The sequence below is a fragment of the Fusarium poae genome, chromosome 1 (assembly GCF_019609905.1).
Source record: "Fusarium poae strain DAOMC 252244 chromosome 1, whole genome shotgun sequence".
NCBI classification, from domain to species: Eukaryota; Fungi; Ascomycota; class Sordariomycetes; order Hypocreales; family Nectriaceae; genus Fusarium; species Fusarium poae.
Genome location: NC_058399.1, coordinates 11,532,486 through 11,546,888, shown reverse-complemented (window position 1 = coordinate 11,546,888; position 14,403 = coordinate 11,532,486). Strand labels below are relative to the sequence as shown.

The following is a 14,403-nucleotide window of genomic DNA, read 5'->3' as shown; positions in this document are numbered from 1 at the left end:
TGGGCTAGCATCGACAACTTAGACATGTCAGGGGGTGTCTACTGTTGCAACATAGACCCTTAGGGTAGCTCTTCTACATGACCACGTGGAAACCGCCTGCGGAGTCGTATTGGGTTGTTATCAGTACCCACACCACTATCTTGACCTGTCCTGAATCTGCAGCTATCCGTTAACAAATCTATATATACCACCTTCACCGCTATATGGAGGTTCTTGAATGGAGGGGTCATAGACCCTCCTGGGATAGTAAACGCTCACGTGAATATGATTCTTGCAAACAGAAACAAATATGTAGATAGGTCTCTTGGACAGATGTCAGTCAAAAAGCACAAGAGTAGGTCGCTGACAGCATGCGATACTATAAAAGAGAAAATCCCCGCCGACTGGAGTCTAAGTTAGGATAAAATGACCAGGTGGGAAAGAAAATAGATATGGTTAGTTTTGTATATAGATAATTGATCATTTGTGGTGTTAGTACATTAACGCTATCGCGAAGATGGGCTTGATGCCTCAGGTGTTAAAACAATAAAACAAAGGTCTGTGCACAATTCAGTGTTTGTTTGCTTAAACAAAGAAATTAAATACAAACGCCGAATTAAGTCAACCCAGGTCAATTCCCTTTCTCTTTCTCTTTCTCTTTCTCTTCATTCATCATCATTTCTTGGTTAATTTTGATGATATTCCATTTTCTCCAGCCCTGGACTATCTCCATTTTTGATCGTTTAACTACTTATCGCCCAACTACAGTCATGGCAGATCATGATAAAGACTATTCACTTGTCCAATTCAAACTTCATCCTCATCCGGGATTACGGACAAGACAAAAGGATGAGTTGCGAAATCAAGTCTCTGGCCAGGCGTCACTTCAATCCTCCAACTCGCCCCGCAAATCACCCATTCACCGCTGCTCATCTGTTGAACAAGATCAAGGCCCAAGCCAAACTCAACAACAAGACCAAGACCATGACCATGACGACTCTTGTACAATCAACCTATGCTGTCACAATACATTCTGGTCCGATCCACTTCCAAATTTGACACTGCACCTGCACTCGTCAAAAGAAATACTCTACGAGACTGACCTCCTCATCTCTGATCTTCCACCTCCCTCGCCGCCGAATTATGTCATCGCAAGCAATAACATACAACTCTGGCCATCAGACGATGATGACGAACAACAAGAATCACAGCAAGAAGAACTAGAGTTCCATCTTCCGCTTAGTTTTCCTGCGCGACAAGCTTCCCTTAGTCATTGGTGCTTCCTCGCCGTTGTTGTCTGCCTTGCCGGTATAGTAGTGCTTTTCACCCGTTGGAGCTGTTTAGCCAGGGTAGAAACAGTCTACATTCAACCACCATTCTCAACAGAAGTCCTCCCAATTCTGGACGAATATAGTCATATTATATTCGAATATTTCGACCTTGTACAAGCTTACATGCCTTACGACGACTTCATTACGAAGCACCCCTCGGCCGCATGCAACGCAATCCTAATGATGGGTCAATTCTACCATAATGTCAGCGGTAGATTCTACCCAGGGGGCAGAATCTTTACTACTTTCTACGAAGACGGCGACAACCACGAATATCTCCCAAACCGCGAAAGACTTGGGATCCCTCCCGACGCAACAGACAACTTTCGTTTTTGTGTTGACCTATTGAGAAAGTTGAGGTCTATGATCGATCAGTGGCACAGTTCGGTTGTCCCCATTGCGAACCTCCCCATGGAACCCATACTCTCATACGCGTTCATACTTATCAATTTGGAGGTGATGTTTCCTAACGGGAATGAGTCGAGTGCATACGATTCGCTAAGTGTTGACTGGCTTGAGATTTTTGCGGATGCGATGAGCGACTTCAGCCTAGAGTATGTTACTGACCTAGTGATAAGGGATATGGAGGCTCTAGATGACAGCATTGATGATGTGATGCGAGATCTCGATCTTTTAAACCACATTGCTTTGCAGGTCAACCTTTCATCACACACCTGGTATAAATCAACAAGCATGGAGAAAATCTTGAACTCAATCGTCCATCTTCAACACAATCTCACCTCGCTCAGCAAACACGTAAACGATTTCATCGACGGTCGAAACCTCATCGTTGATCAAGAAAAACTCATCCTCGAATGGCTTGACTCCCTAACAAACTGGAGATGCACTCATCCAAGCCCCTACAATCTTGCAAGCGACGGCGTTCACTCTAACCCCTGGGCAGTCTGGCGCCCGCGCTCCGAGAACGGCAGTTTCTGCCTCGTACCACGGTGTCCTGTTCCGAGGGATGATATCGATAATATTCTTGTCAAATTGACTCTTCCGAGTGCTATTCAGGCCTATCACCATATGGCTGATGTTATGCAGTATGGTGTTGCGATTGTCAAGGAAGCAGAATTCAAGTTCCATTACTGGCTGTTTAATAAGATGACGGAGAGGTACTTCTGGGCATGGTAATTTGTGTTTGATGTTATTCTTGTACTGAGCCTTTAGGAGCTATTTGTCTAAAGCTATTACTTATTCTTATTGAACTAGTCTTGACATACAAGCAAGGCGGAGACTGGAATTAGTACACGATGTACATTTTGAGATTTATAACATTGGATGTTGGCTTGCGTCATCTTATCGTATCAATAACTCCTCCTCACCATATTCCCCTTCGCTGCCTTTTAATTCTGCTTCCCATCTTGTGTTTCATTCCCAACCTGGTCCGACTTTGGTCCAAACTTCAAGGTCTTCTGTAGCTGCTGTGGGTTAACCAGCTTCCTCGACGAAACTATCGCCAGAACTGAGATATCCTCTCCTCTCAGACAAGTTTCGAAGGGTTTGCCCTGTGGCTTTACTATTTCCCTTCGCGCGTCTCTTGACCTTTTTCGCAGTAACACATCACTCGGCAATGTAGTGTCAAAGGGCTGTAAGCGAAATGTTCCTGAGGAGACAAGACACCTGGTTCAGCCAATGTATCTTGCATGGCTATAAAGTGTTGCTGTTCCTTTTGTTGAGATATAGGTCTCAGTTGCCACTAGGATCATAATCCTTTTTGCTTTTAATACCTCTATAGGTGAATACCGGCGACTTTCTAATGAATCGCGAGATTTTTTATCGTGATGGTCAAATACTTCGTGGACAAAGAGATTTGTTGACCCAGCGTTTGCACCTGAGGCGTAAGATCATTTACATGGGCCTTGGGAAGAGGTATCGTGCTGCTCAACAAGGAAAATCCAGGCCGTCTCTCGTTGTATTTAAATTCATAGACAAAGGAAATCTCCACAGTGTTTCAGGGGGGAAATGAAGATATCTAGTTACTCAGGTAATGGTCCTAGCGAAGAGGACATCTTAACTTGGCATTGTGTCCTATTAGGCTCTGTCATCTTCTGGATATCCTTGTGTCTTTGTACATGTTGACATTCGCTCAAGCACAAAGCCTCTCCAACTCTTTGACCCGTTCCAGCATCAAACCATCCTCCAAATTATGACCCTCCAATCTCCCTTTCGTAAGCACAGGAACAAACGATTTAGCATACCAATATCTCGCCTGATCATCCAAAAGAACCCCAACAACAGACCTCGTGATATAGATCCAATCTTGATTCCCTTCGTCCTCAGGATCGGAAGACAAATTGCTGAACGCTTCAGCAATGGTGTGGCGCACGGCGCTGTATAGTGGCTGGCCTGACTTGGCTGAAAGCTCAAATAACGTGAACGGATGTCTTGTCACATCGAGGTTAAGGACTGAGTGTAGTGGCTGAGGGGGAGACTTGGGGTTTCGCATCAGGATTTGATGGTGAAGTTTGCAGACTCTTATGCGCCAAATTTCGGTCTGGTAATTCAATCATTAGTTGAAGGCTAATTTGTAACAAGAGAAGATATACACACTGTTTGAGTAGGATAACCTGTTTCCATCCATGGAGATGGCTTCTCATTTAAGATGACATGGATGTACCAGCTTCCAGTTATGCAGAGGAGTAAGATCGGTATCCAGGAAATAAATCCCCTGACGGTTAAGGACGACCCACGGTAATTAACATCCATGGTAGAGACGCTCTTCGTTGGCCACTTTGGTTAATGTCGAGATGATAATGGTGATGTAGAAGGCAAGTTTTCAAATGAACGAAGGAGCGGTGAGATACTGGTCTTTGCGGATATGTTACACAAGGCTTATCATCTGGCTTTGTCCAGTGACAAGCTACAAGCCACAGTCGCGACCGCCTGGCGTGGCATTCTTTGTTTACTGCCTAATATTCACCCAACCTCTAACCCTAATAAAATCTCATTCAATACCAAAGTTGTTCTGTATTTATACCTCTACTTTCCATTTCTTTTTGGCAATCTTACAAACATCTCTTTCATTTTCCCACAAATCTTCACCATGCCTCCTGATCCAGAGAAATCAAAACGACTCCATGCTGATAGCGATACGTCTGGCGCTTACGGCTCAGTTGATCCAAGTGTTACCGAAGACGACCAACGGGTCATGCAACACGTCCTTACACGAATCCACCGCTTCTTCCTTCAAAAGTATTGTGGTATAATCGCAATTCTTACATCGGTTGTCATGATCATGATCATGATCTTCCTATATGCGGCTTGTCCAGACGCTACCGTCAATGGCGTTCAAGACGCGAAGTATTCCTTCTGCCGACGTGCTATTGAATCCTCTCGCTTCTTGGGTCGTCCTACACAGCCTTCTACTCAAATAATGGCTGTTCGGGGTATGCGTTACACATTCCCCTATGTCGATGATTGGGGTCCTGCACTTGACGATGCTTTGGGGCATATTGGCAGCATGAGCCAAGTCGCCGAATATACGGATTATGACCTGTTTCCCACCCTTAGTCAAGTCAGGAGGCTAAAGCATATCAATCTACACCTGGATCAGAAATTTCCACCTGTCCTCGCCCAAGCCCGTCTGGATCTCCAGTCTCTTGTCTCCGAGACTAAGGAGAACCCCGTCAGTCGTGTCTGCTTTGACACGGATTTAATAGAACCATGGTGGCAATTCGGGATCTCATCATGCAAATCTCGTCTCGAACAGGACTTCAAAACCCTCCTGGAAATTCTTCCAACTGCTCAAGATTCTTCACTTATAGAATTCAGCAGAGAAGGACGCAAAATCTTGAACAAATTGAGCTCCGACTCCTGCACCAAGGCAGTCCATTATCAGCACCACCTACGACGGTATGTTTCAAGATTCTCACTCCAGGAGGGTAGAGGGGTAGATTCACATCTCACACAACTAAACCTTGTGTCTGAGACTATGGATTTTGTATGTAAAATGATCGGGGTGGATGATGATTATGGGAGTTTTAGAATGAGGATTGTCGAAAATGAGAGGCAGTTGTTGAGGCAGTTGAACTCTTTATTGAGGAGTATTGTGGGTAGTATGGAGAAGGGGTGGGCAGAGAGGTTAGATGTGCTTACTGCAATGGAAGTGGAGGAAGTCCTTTTGACTTCTGCGGGGAGGTGGTTAAATCTTACTGAACAGTTTTATATTCATTAAGTATTTTAGACAATATTGATGTTTTTTACTGAACTGGTCTATATAAGTATCATGGTCTTTGCTTAATAAAGCAGCTACAGGGACATCGCAGCTCAACGAAGCATTACAATTGCATAATTGGGTTTGTCGATGCGCTATTGTACTACGCGAGGGAGGCCGAGAAGCATCGTTTCTGTGATGACAGAGGAGTGTGCCAAGTCCGTGAAGTACTTGACGAAGTCAGCTTAGAAGCGCCGAGCTTATGGAGGGTAGAGCTTTGGGCGGCGTCATCCTAAGCCATGGCTGTCAAAGCACGACTTGCACAAACGGGGATGCTGTAGAGTTTAATATCGTTTTAGCGCCACTAACCCCTTGGAGGGCAGAAGGTCAAAGAGGCACATGGTCCAGACCCCAGCCTTGTTAGGTCTCGATTTGATCTGAACTCAATGCTGCAACTTCTAGTCACTAGTTAGGACGACGCCGCCTATGGAGGGTACCTGGCCAAGATTACGTGGTTGGGAGTCGAACCATGCATGCTTTAGAGCGTGAGGTAAGTAATAATAAAGAGGAAGAAATGTAGAGTAACAAAAGATTGGGATTGACAAGATAACATGACAAAAAAAGCAGCCTTCCACCGTGGCTATCTATATCACCGTTTCTTTCATGTCAAAAATAGCTTTATATCCAACAGCGTAAAGCTAATCTTTACTTGTGTCCCCGCCATGCCCATTACTCTTGGGCCCAGCGTCACCTGCTCCATCCTCCTCGCTGAGCCGAATTTATTCCTATGGGGCTTTGATCAGCATTGTGAAAGGTGTTGCGAGGGCCATAGTGGCACTTCATTACTACGAGGAACACTGCAACTGTGCGTCAACAAGAATACCAGGATAAAGGCAGTGCAGCTTAGATTGTTGGGTCACGCCCGCACAGAATGGCCCCAGGCAATGGAATCTGATTTTTGTGAAGAAGAGACTTTGCAAATACAACTTTCAACACTTTTCAGCGCCATGAGCAACTTCAAAAAGTACGACTATGGGAGCCAGTGTACATACCAGTGGAGGAAACGGTCGCCCAACAACTCTGATCTTGACAATAGGCCAGAAACCCCAAGCTCATCAAAGTCGCATTACCGCAATAACGTGGTTACAAAAGGAGTGACGTACTTATCAAATGGAAGGTCCCATCCGCGCAACGTCAACAGAGGCAGGATAATGGCGACTCCAAGTCCAGAGGAAACGTGCAAGGTTTTTTATCCAGGCATATACAATTACACTTTCGAGCTTCCAATTGACCACCGACAACTAGAAACCACCAAAACACCTTATGGCTCTGTGAAGTGGGAACTCCACACAACTGTTGATCGCTCTGGCAGGTTCAGGAGGAACATCCAAAGCAAAAAAGAGCTTTCATTTGTGAGAGTCCCCGACCCATTATCCGTAGAGATGATGGAATCAGTTGTATTCAGTCGGCAATGGGAAGACCAACTGCGCTACGACATCACCATCTTTGGGAAGAGCTTCGCCAGCGGCAGTAACATCCCAATCATCCTCAAGTTGAGGCCTCTGGATAAGATCCAGGTACACGGGCTCAGGGTGACAGTGACCGAGGCGATAGAATACTCGTCAAGCGATAAGAAGGTAACCAGGAAGTCGCCAGCTCGCACGGTCCTTCTTTTCGACAAGAGGGCTGGAAAAGCACCATTTCCTACTTGGACTTCTTCAGACATTCGGACTGTTCGAGATGATCACTTGACCCTGGATCCGGGACGCGAGGCCAGTGAAACGGGTGAACAACAAAGTGCGGAGGCATCCGGACGACACACGGCAGCTCAACCCTTGTCAGAGACGCGAAATAGCCTTTTGGGAAATCCAGACCCACGATCGGAGACCTTCTGGGACACAACTGAGATACAAGCAACGGTTCAGCTTCCCACTTGTCGTATGATGGCTAAGAGGGAGGACTTGAGGCTGCATCCAAAGTGTATGTGGACAAACGTCAATATCAGCCACACAATCGAGGTAAATCATGCACCACTCCCATACTTGACCACGAAATAATTCTGATAAAATAGATAATTGTGCGTATCAGCCGGCTCGACCCTGTTGATACAACGAGAAAAAGGCGCAGATATTTCGAGACGTCGGTCTACTACCCGTTCACTTTGCTCAACTGTCGAGCTACGCAGGCCAACATGACCCTCCCCTCCTACTCCAAAAAGGGATGTCAGCCTGTGGCCTGTCAGACAACTTGTGGTTGTCCCGATGCTTTGGTTATTACGACCCCAGCTACTCTGCAAAATACACGCCCCTCCACCGAAATGGCAGATGTCAACGACCCTGATCGGCTCACCCATGTCTCTGGCAACCACACCACTACACCCTATGTTGTTCCTGAACTACTCGAAAGAGGGTTCATGTCACCCCCACCTCAATACGACGACATCGTTGGCAGCGCCAATGTCAATGGCAGACTAAATTGAATTACAGGCTAGTCTTTGGCGTGATGGAGCTAGTGTTCACTAACCTGGCATATGTTTTGAAAGGTTAATAATAAGCAATGCATTTCGATTGGATACTTTGTATCTTCACATGTGCAAACGGTCTGAGATTATGCCGCCCTGCTTACAAGGATTACTCAACAGATCGAGGTTACAAAGACAAAACGATGCATTATCTTGGACATACTAGAGCTTTAGGTCCAACACCATGAAATAAGCTTTGTCTTGACCAAGTAACCGGATCGTTGGTTAAATCTTGTTGCACATGCTCTATTGACCAAGACCCTCCAGACAGCTGTCAGCCGCCATTCAATCATTATTACTTCAATAGCAAACCCATGTTTCAGCTGTAAAATAATATGAGTGCTTGACTGGAACATTTTGACTTTTGTCTTTAGATATGATTCGATACCTCTTGTTTAAAGAGCATCTAGACCTCTGCATCATGCGAGAGCAAGCGAACTGATCATAATAAAAACAATGATGAGCGTCAACGTTACGTCACGATAAACGGAAATGCAAATGTGTAGCACTGTCTTGAGAACTACATATATCAAGGTTTACCTGATGCCGAGATAAAACCATTAAGCTGTAAACAACCAGCATACAACAACACTGAGCGTATCTCACTCACTGCCAGCAACAAATTCCAGCTTTACTACGGCTAAAACCCTTACAAAATGAAGGAATCAGGTTCTGCGCATAAAATCATTTCTGTTCTTCTCCGTCTTTCGGAATTTGCCTCGGCTGTAATTGTTCTGGGGCTTCTTTCGCGTTTCTGTTACTACATCGGCATTGCGCAAGCGAGTGTCGATGGCCGCATCATCTATGCCATTGTTGTCGCGTGTCTCGGTATCATCTACTCTATTTTCTTCTGTCCTCCATTCAGAAACATGTTTTTGGGCTTTCCCTTTGACTTTTTGCTGTTTGTGATGTGGCTCATTGCATACTGCTTGCTTCAAACGGTACTGTGTTCTCTGGTACTTTTCGAAGAAGATTTCCTGCTAATCATCTACATCGTTCGACATGTACAGAAAACGGGTGGTTCAACTTGCTCTGCGCGCTGGTATTACAACTACTGGGGCTACTACTGGGGCCGTTTCTACCGAGTCGGGCCTATCGGGACAGTTTCCATTGATGGAGCTGGTTGCTCCCAGTGGCGGACGGTGCTGGCCTTTTCCTTCATCGCCTGGTTCCTCCATTTGTTGAGCGGAATTCTTGTGAGTTGATTTCATTACTTGACTGCCTGGTGTGAGAATTTGTGAGGCTGATATAGCATACTACAGGGAGTATATGTTTTCCGTACGTATATCAAACTCGACGAGACCAAACGCGATATCAAGCATCATGCGGAAAAACTCACAAAGTAGGTGATCCCAACGCAAAAGAGACTCTGGTATATTAGATGGTAGACTAATACATCTTGCACCCAAGGCCTGATCCTCGAGCAAACGGATACAATCAAAATGTTGAAGAGAGAAATAGTACCGCAGAGACTGTCTAGACTGATACCTGTCAACTCAATGTCAATTTGATGGGGAAGGGTGGAGGAGTTTGTGGAGGGTCAGCTTGAGCTGCCTCATTGAAGGATATCGTAATGGCTGGAATATGGTGTGATGGATGAAGGTTCGAACAAATTGATTCAAGAATCTGACCCACTTAATGAAGTCTCAAATACATTCATGGCACAATATCGGGACCAATCAAGCTGAAGATGACTGACTATGTATCAATGATAGGTCATCCGTGAACATACGGAGTTATCATGTGATGGGGAGGTCATCAGAGGAAGCCAAGGTGTGTACACCAAAGTCGTTAGTATGATATAAACGTAATATTTTTTATTTGACCCCGCAAAAAAACGGGTGTAGGTTAGTGGACGAGGCCTCAGAAGTAACCCTGACAGCTCCTCCCAGGCTAACCAACGTAGTGTGAGCAAGGCCATTATTTCTGTAGATTGTTGATGCTCAGGAACTTGAAAGTTAACTTTTTTCGAATATTCTCCTCCACGCTCTTCGCTACTGTCCAACTGAAGAAAAATACTTGATTATTAATACCGTAATCTATTTGATCAAAAGCGTCTTATTTACTGACCTTTACAAAGGCCAACAATGTAGTGGGGCACCATGGCCACCAGCGATACAGAAGCGCACACAAGGTTAGATGTAAATCATACCTGCCTTGATGATGAGACACATGACAGTCATCTTTCTCTTGAACAAAGGTAAGTGTTATATCATACAAGACAAAATCAATTCCTGCAACCAAGCTGCTGCTGACAGACGTTGTCTCACTCGACCTTAGTCGATGGTGGTTTCTCTCGACGGCTTTTCCTATGATAGCGGGCACTCTGGGCCCTGTTGCTTCGGCATTTAGTATCTGCTCCTTGGTAGAGCCGTGGAGACAGAAATTGATCCCGGGCGAACATATTCAGGATGCCATCTCTGTTCCTGATCCGACATGGTATGTTGGGTTACACCTTTGATCAAGTTCCATATCCCCTAACGATCTGTAAACAGGCTATTAATCATCGAGGCCGTTCAGCTTTTCGTTGGCATTACCTCAAATCTCTTTCTTCTTCTTAATATGGGGAGAAGGGTCCGGTTCACTCTGGCCCTGCCTATAACAATAATAGGATGGTACGAAAACCAGCTTCTTCTTTACGTCATCGCTAATACGAGAAAGTAGGTATGCCTGTTTTCTTTGCCGCACTATCCTCTCTGTCACTGCCGCCAGGCCCTTTAAAGACAAGGGATACTCTGCAGAAGAAATCATATGGTCCCAATCATTTTATTACGGAATGTGGGCAGCCATCCTCTTTTTCATTGATGCTTCACTACTTTCCGTTACCTTTTGGGGCGCATGTGCTGGTCACTACCCCAAAGACTTGTTACTTACCACAAGTCAACGCACATTGATGCTTCAGAGTATCTTGCTTCTCGTTTATTTTCTCCTTGGTGCGTATATGTTCTCCGAGATTGAAAATTGGCAATACTTGGACGCTGTGTACTGGGCTGTTGTCACGCTTTTTACTGTCGGTTTTGGGGATTTCTACCCGGCGACTGACCTTGGCAGAGCACTCTTGATACCATTTGCACTCGCCGGTATTATATCTCTAGGACTAGTCATCAGTTCCGTAAGGAACCTCATTGTTGAAAACGGAAGTCGATGCGTTACAGTCAGGATCGGTCACAAGAAAAGAGACAAAATCATCCAGAAAACAATGCTCAGGGGTGATAATGATACCCTTGAGCCGATCGAAGAGAAGCCACAAGTCTCCCACGCAAGGACATTTGGCCCCCAGAAAAGCGAGTTCGAGCGTCGCAAGGCTGAATTCTATCTGATGCGCGAAATTCAAGCGAAATCGGCCACACGGAGAAAATGGGTGGCCATGTCTATTTCCACATTCTCATGGCTTGTTCTGTGGTTACTGGGCGCACTTGTCTTCCATAAAGCAGAATACGCTTACCAAGGCTGGTCATACTTTGATGCGGTCTACTTTTGCTTCGAAGCCTGGACGACGCTCGGATACGGCGATCTAAGCCCAGTGTCTAATGCTGGTAGATCCTTTTATGTCTTTTGGTCTCTTCTTGCCCTGCCCACCATGACAGTGCTGATATCAAACGCGAGCGGTACTGTAGTTCGAATTATCCGAGATGTTATTATCTTTGTTGGAGATGTCACGATCCTGCCAAATGGTAGAGGTCTTATCCGAAATGCCAAGAGTCTCTTGAACAAGATATCACTCAACAAAGTTTTCCCTGGTCAAGATCTTGACTCTTCGATGTCTATCACAGAACCAACAAACATAGAGAGACGTTCAGCTGGGGCCACGGCGGAGTCTCATGGCGCTCGGTTTTATCGAGATACCAGGTCGTTTGGATCCGGAACACTAGCTTCTGCTATGAGATGCCTGCAGAACACCGATGTTCGATCGATTTCCACTCCTGAACTTCATAATTTCAACAGTAGCTCGACATCGGCAAGTCTTCAACTTCTCCTTCTATCCGAGATCCGGACCGTTACCAGTCACCTCAAAGAGTCCGAGCCGCACCATTATAGCTATGATCAATGGGTCTGGTATCTGAAGCTAATCGGGGAGGATGAGCATAACCCACAGACGCATTGCCGAGTAGAGCTAGAGATTGCTCAAGAAACTAGTCACGGAGATGGCTCAGACGGAGGTCAAAAGTGGTCGTGGATAGGAAATCGTAGCCCTTTGTTAAGTACACAGCAAGAGAGCGAATGGATTCTGCACAGGTTGATGGATAGATTACAAGATTCCTTACTAAATGTGAGGACATAGTGTTATCATATCTTTTACGTACTAAACCGTATTGTCGTTTAGGTTTCAAAGTGCCAGTGGGTTATATATATCATGTTACTATTCCCAGTCCATAATTAACACTAACTTCTACTTAGCTATTAATACCTGCTAGGCCACGGGATTCATGACCAGTATCAAATTATTCGCAGCTGGAGTTCTTTGAGTTGGAAAAAACATCCTCCAGCCAATCCAAAGAGACCTGGTTCATCAACACTGAAGCTCCAATCTGACAATGTTCACCAGCACCCAAAACATCCTCAAATACATGGTGCGTGCCAAGCTTTCCGAGTTCCTTGGCCAGTTTCGCAGCCTGTCCTTTGAAAAATACATCATTCCTGGCTTCACCGACAAATACAGGAGCTTTGATCTTGTCGATGTGACCCTCGAGTGTATATCCTTGGGCCTTTTTGACAAAGTCATAGGCTGAATGAGTCTTGAAGGTCCATTCACCCTGGTTGATACCCCATCGCATGGTTGTGGGAGTATTCGGATCCTCCTGTATCTGCTTACCAAGACCATCAACGATTTCCTTCTTTCCGCCGAGAACAGCTTTGGTAGCATCCGGGCCGAACTGTGTCAGGATAGCTTCCCCAAAGTCATATATGCCATCGATGGCCATAACAGCTGCAAGTCGGTGTTCAAAGGCAGCAGCTCTCGGGGCCAGAAAGCCTCCAAAGGAGTAACCCATCAATGCGATCTTGTCGGCTTCCACGTCATCACGAGTGAGAATGTAGTCCACGACGGGGGTTATAACCCTTTCCCATTCGGGGATGAACCCGAGATCTTGATATCGGCGGACCGTTGGCTGTCCTGGGCCTTCGTACACGATAGCGTTCATGCCACGCTGAAGAAGAGCCTCACCCATAACATGGTATAAGTCTTCCATGGCTCCATCGTAACCTTGACCCAGGATAACTGTTGGGCGTCTTCCTGGCATGTTGGTTTTAAAGAAGATAGCCGGGATGGTAAAGTTGTCCGCCCGAATCTCAATGCGTTCGCCGGGTTGAGGCAGTAGCTGAATAGCTTTGTCGAAATCTGTAGCTTGCTTTTTCCACAAGTCCATGATTCGCGGGTCGGTCCAGTTACCATGGAGATACACATCGGCAGCGCGATAATAATTGGCTGATCGAAAAAATGTATTCCTAGCAGAGACGGGATGCTTCTTCGCGTCAATTGCGATGGCCTGTTCGTGAACGCGGGTAGCCAGGTTGTTGAATTGTTCATAAAAACTTTCACCATCCCCATCCTTGATATTGTTGGCGGCAACAAGGACTTCTCCAATATCAGCGCCTTGGTAGGGAGCGGCTGACATGTAAACCAAGATGTTGAAGTTGAACGATTCGTCGCCCACAATGGGAGCCATCGTCGCGTTGACTGTGCCATTGTGTGATTCGGCCCTGGAGTCGAGTCTGACGGAATCCGTAGTACGGAACGCAAGTGCTTGAGTCTAAATCATATTAGTTAGCACATTTCCAATGGTAATAGATTTTGGAAATCTTTGACTTACCAGAGGACAGGTAGCAATAAGCAAGGTGGTGATTTTGAGTGTACTCTTCATAACGACGATGTTGAGTAAAGGCTTTGTGAATTAGAAACGAAAGCTAATGAGCAGGTAAAGAATGATAACTCAGGATGTTCTTGTACTATTTATACAAAAAAGGTCAGTTATTGTCTTAAATTGGATATTCAACATCGGTGTGGCGAAGCTCAGCGAAGGAATATAATTGACATAAGGAACGATCCTGCAATGCTACCCTGTATGTCATGATAGGTCCATAATGCTTGTCATGAGATCTGGAATATAAAAGTTCCACTTGACAGTGTGTATTAGTGAGAATATAGTGCAAAATCACAATTAATCTAAACTTATTCATTTGTCGGATGCGAAAGCGAATGCGGATATAGAAAAGGAAATCGGTACTGCATGATAACAATTTCGCAAAGGCAGGATCAAGATCCTGGGTGGTAAGAAACGGAGCAAACTTGATATCGCCCCGTAATTGATCGACGAGACTGACGCATGAGCTAAACCTTACACGGCAAGTCATTTCGACGCTACGCTCTATAGAGTCTAGTGACTTGATCAGGTATAAGATCCCCCACATGTCGT

At 45.4% G+C, this 14,403-nt stretch overlaps 7 protein-coding genes across 7 annotated transcripts; 5 read left to right on the top strand and 2 right to left on the bottom strand.

Moving 5' to 3' along the window:
- Window positions 1-749: 749 nt before the first annotated feature.
- Window positions 750-2,447, top strand: FPOAC1_003756 (uncharacterized protein; the record flags this gene model as incomplete). Its single annotated transcript, XM_044848311.1, has 1 exon — window positions 750-2,447. One exon carries the CDS (start codon window positions 750-752, stop codon window positions 2,445-2,447), a length of 1,698 nt encoding a protein of 565 aa, XP_044714227.1.
- A 955-nt stretch (window positions 2,448-3,402) lies between these two features.
- FPOAC1_003755 (uncharacterized protein) lies at window positions 3,403-4,022 on the bottom strand (the record flags this gene model as incomplete). Its single annotated transcript, XM_044848310.1, has 2 exons — window positions 3,403-3,810; window positions 3,867-4,022. 2 exons carry the CDS (start codon window positions 4,020-4,022, stop codon window positions 3,403-3,405), a joined length of 564 nt encoding a protein of 187 aa, XP_044714226.1.
- A 337-nt stretch (window positions 4,023-4,359) lies between these two features.
- Window positions 4,360-5,300, top strand: FPOAC1_003754 (uncharacterized protein; the record flags this gene model as incomplete). The annotated part of the gene is made up of 2 exons (XM_044848309.1): window positions 4,360-5,256; window positions 5,295-5,300. The coding sequence occupies 2 exons, from the start codon at window positions 4,360-4,362 to the stop codon at window positions 5,298-5,300; spliced, it is 903 nt and encodes a 300-aa protein (XP_044714225.1).
- Window positions 5,301-6,191: 891 nt separating this feature from the next.
- Window positions 6,192-7,948, top strand: FPOAC1_003753 (uncharacterized protein; the record flags this gene model as incomplete). Its single annotated transcript, XM_044848308.1, has 2 exons — window positions 6,192-7,487; window positions 7,541-7,948. The coding sequence occupies 2 exons, from the start codon at window positions 6,192-6,194 to the stop codon at window positions 7,946-7,948; spliced, it is 1,704 nt and encodes a 567-aa protein (XP_044714224.1).
- A 698-nt stretch (window positions 7,949-8,646) lies between these two features.
- Window positions 8,647-9,470, top strand: FPOAC1_003752 (uncharacterized protein; the record flags this gene model as incomplete). Its single annotated transcript, XM_044848307.1, has 3 exons — window positions 8,647-9,186; window positions 9,253-9,332; window positions 9,401-9,470. The coding sequence occupies 3 exons, from the start codon at window positions 8,647-8,649 to the stop codon at window positions 9,468-9,470; spliced, it is 690 nt and encodes a 229-aa protein (XP_044714223.1).
- A 1,719-nt stretch (window positions 9,471-11,189) lies between these two features.
- Window positions 11,190-12,272, top strand: FPOAC1_003751 (uncharacterized protein; the record flags this gene model as incomplete). The annotated part of the gene is made up of 1 exon (XM_044848306.1): window positions 11,190-12,272. One exon carries the CDS (start codon window positions 11,190-11,192, stop codon window positions 12,270-12,272), a length of 1,083 nt encoding a protein of 360 aa, XP_044714222.1.
- Window positions 12,273-12,432: 160 nt separating this feature from the next.
- FPOAC1_003750 (uncharacterized protein) lies at window positions 12,433-13,851 on the bottom strand (the record flags this gene model as incomplete). Its single annotated transcript, XM_044848305.1, has 2 exons — window positions 12,433-13,740; window positions 13,801-13,851. 2 exons carry the CDS (start codon window positions 13,849-13,851, stop codon window positions 12,433-12,435), a joined length of 1,359 nt encoding a protein of 452 aa, XP_044714221.1.
- Window positions 13,852-14,403: the final 552 nt, after the last annotated feature.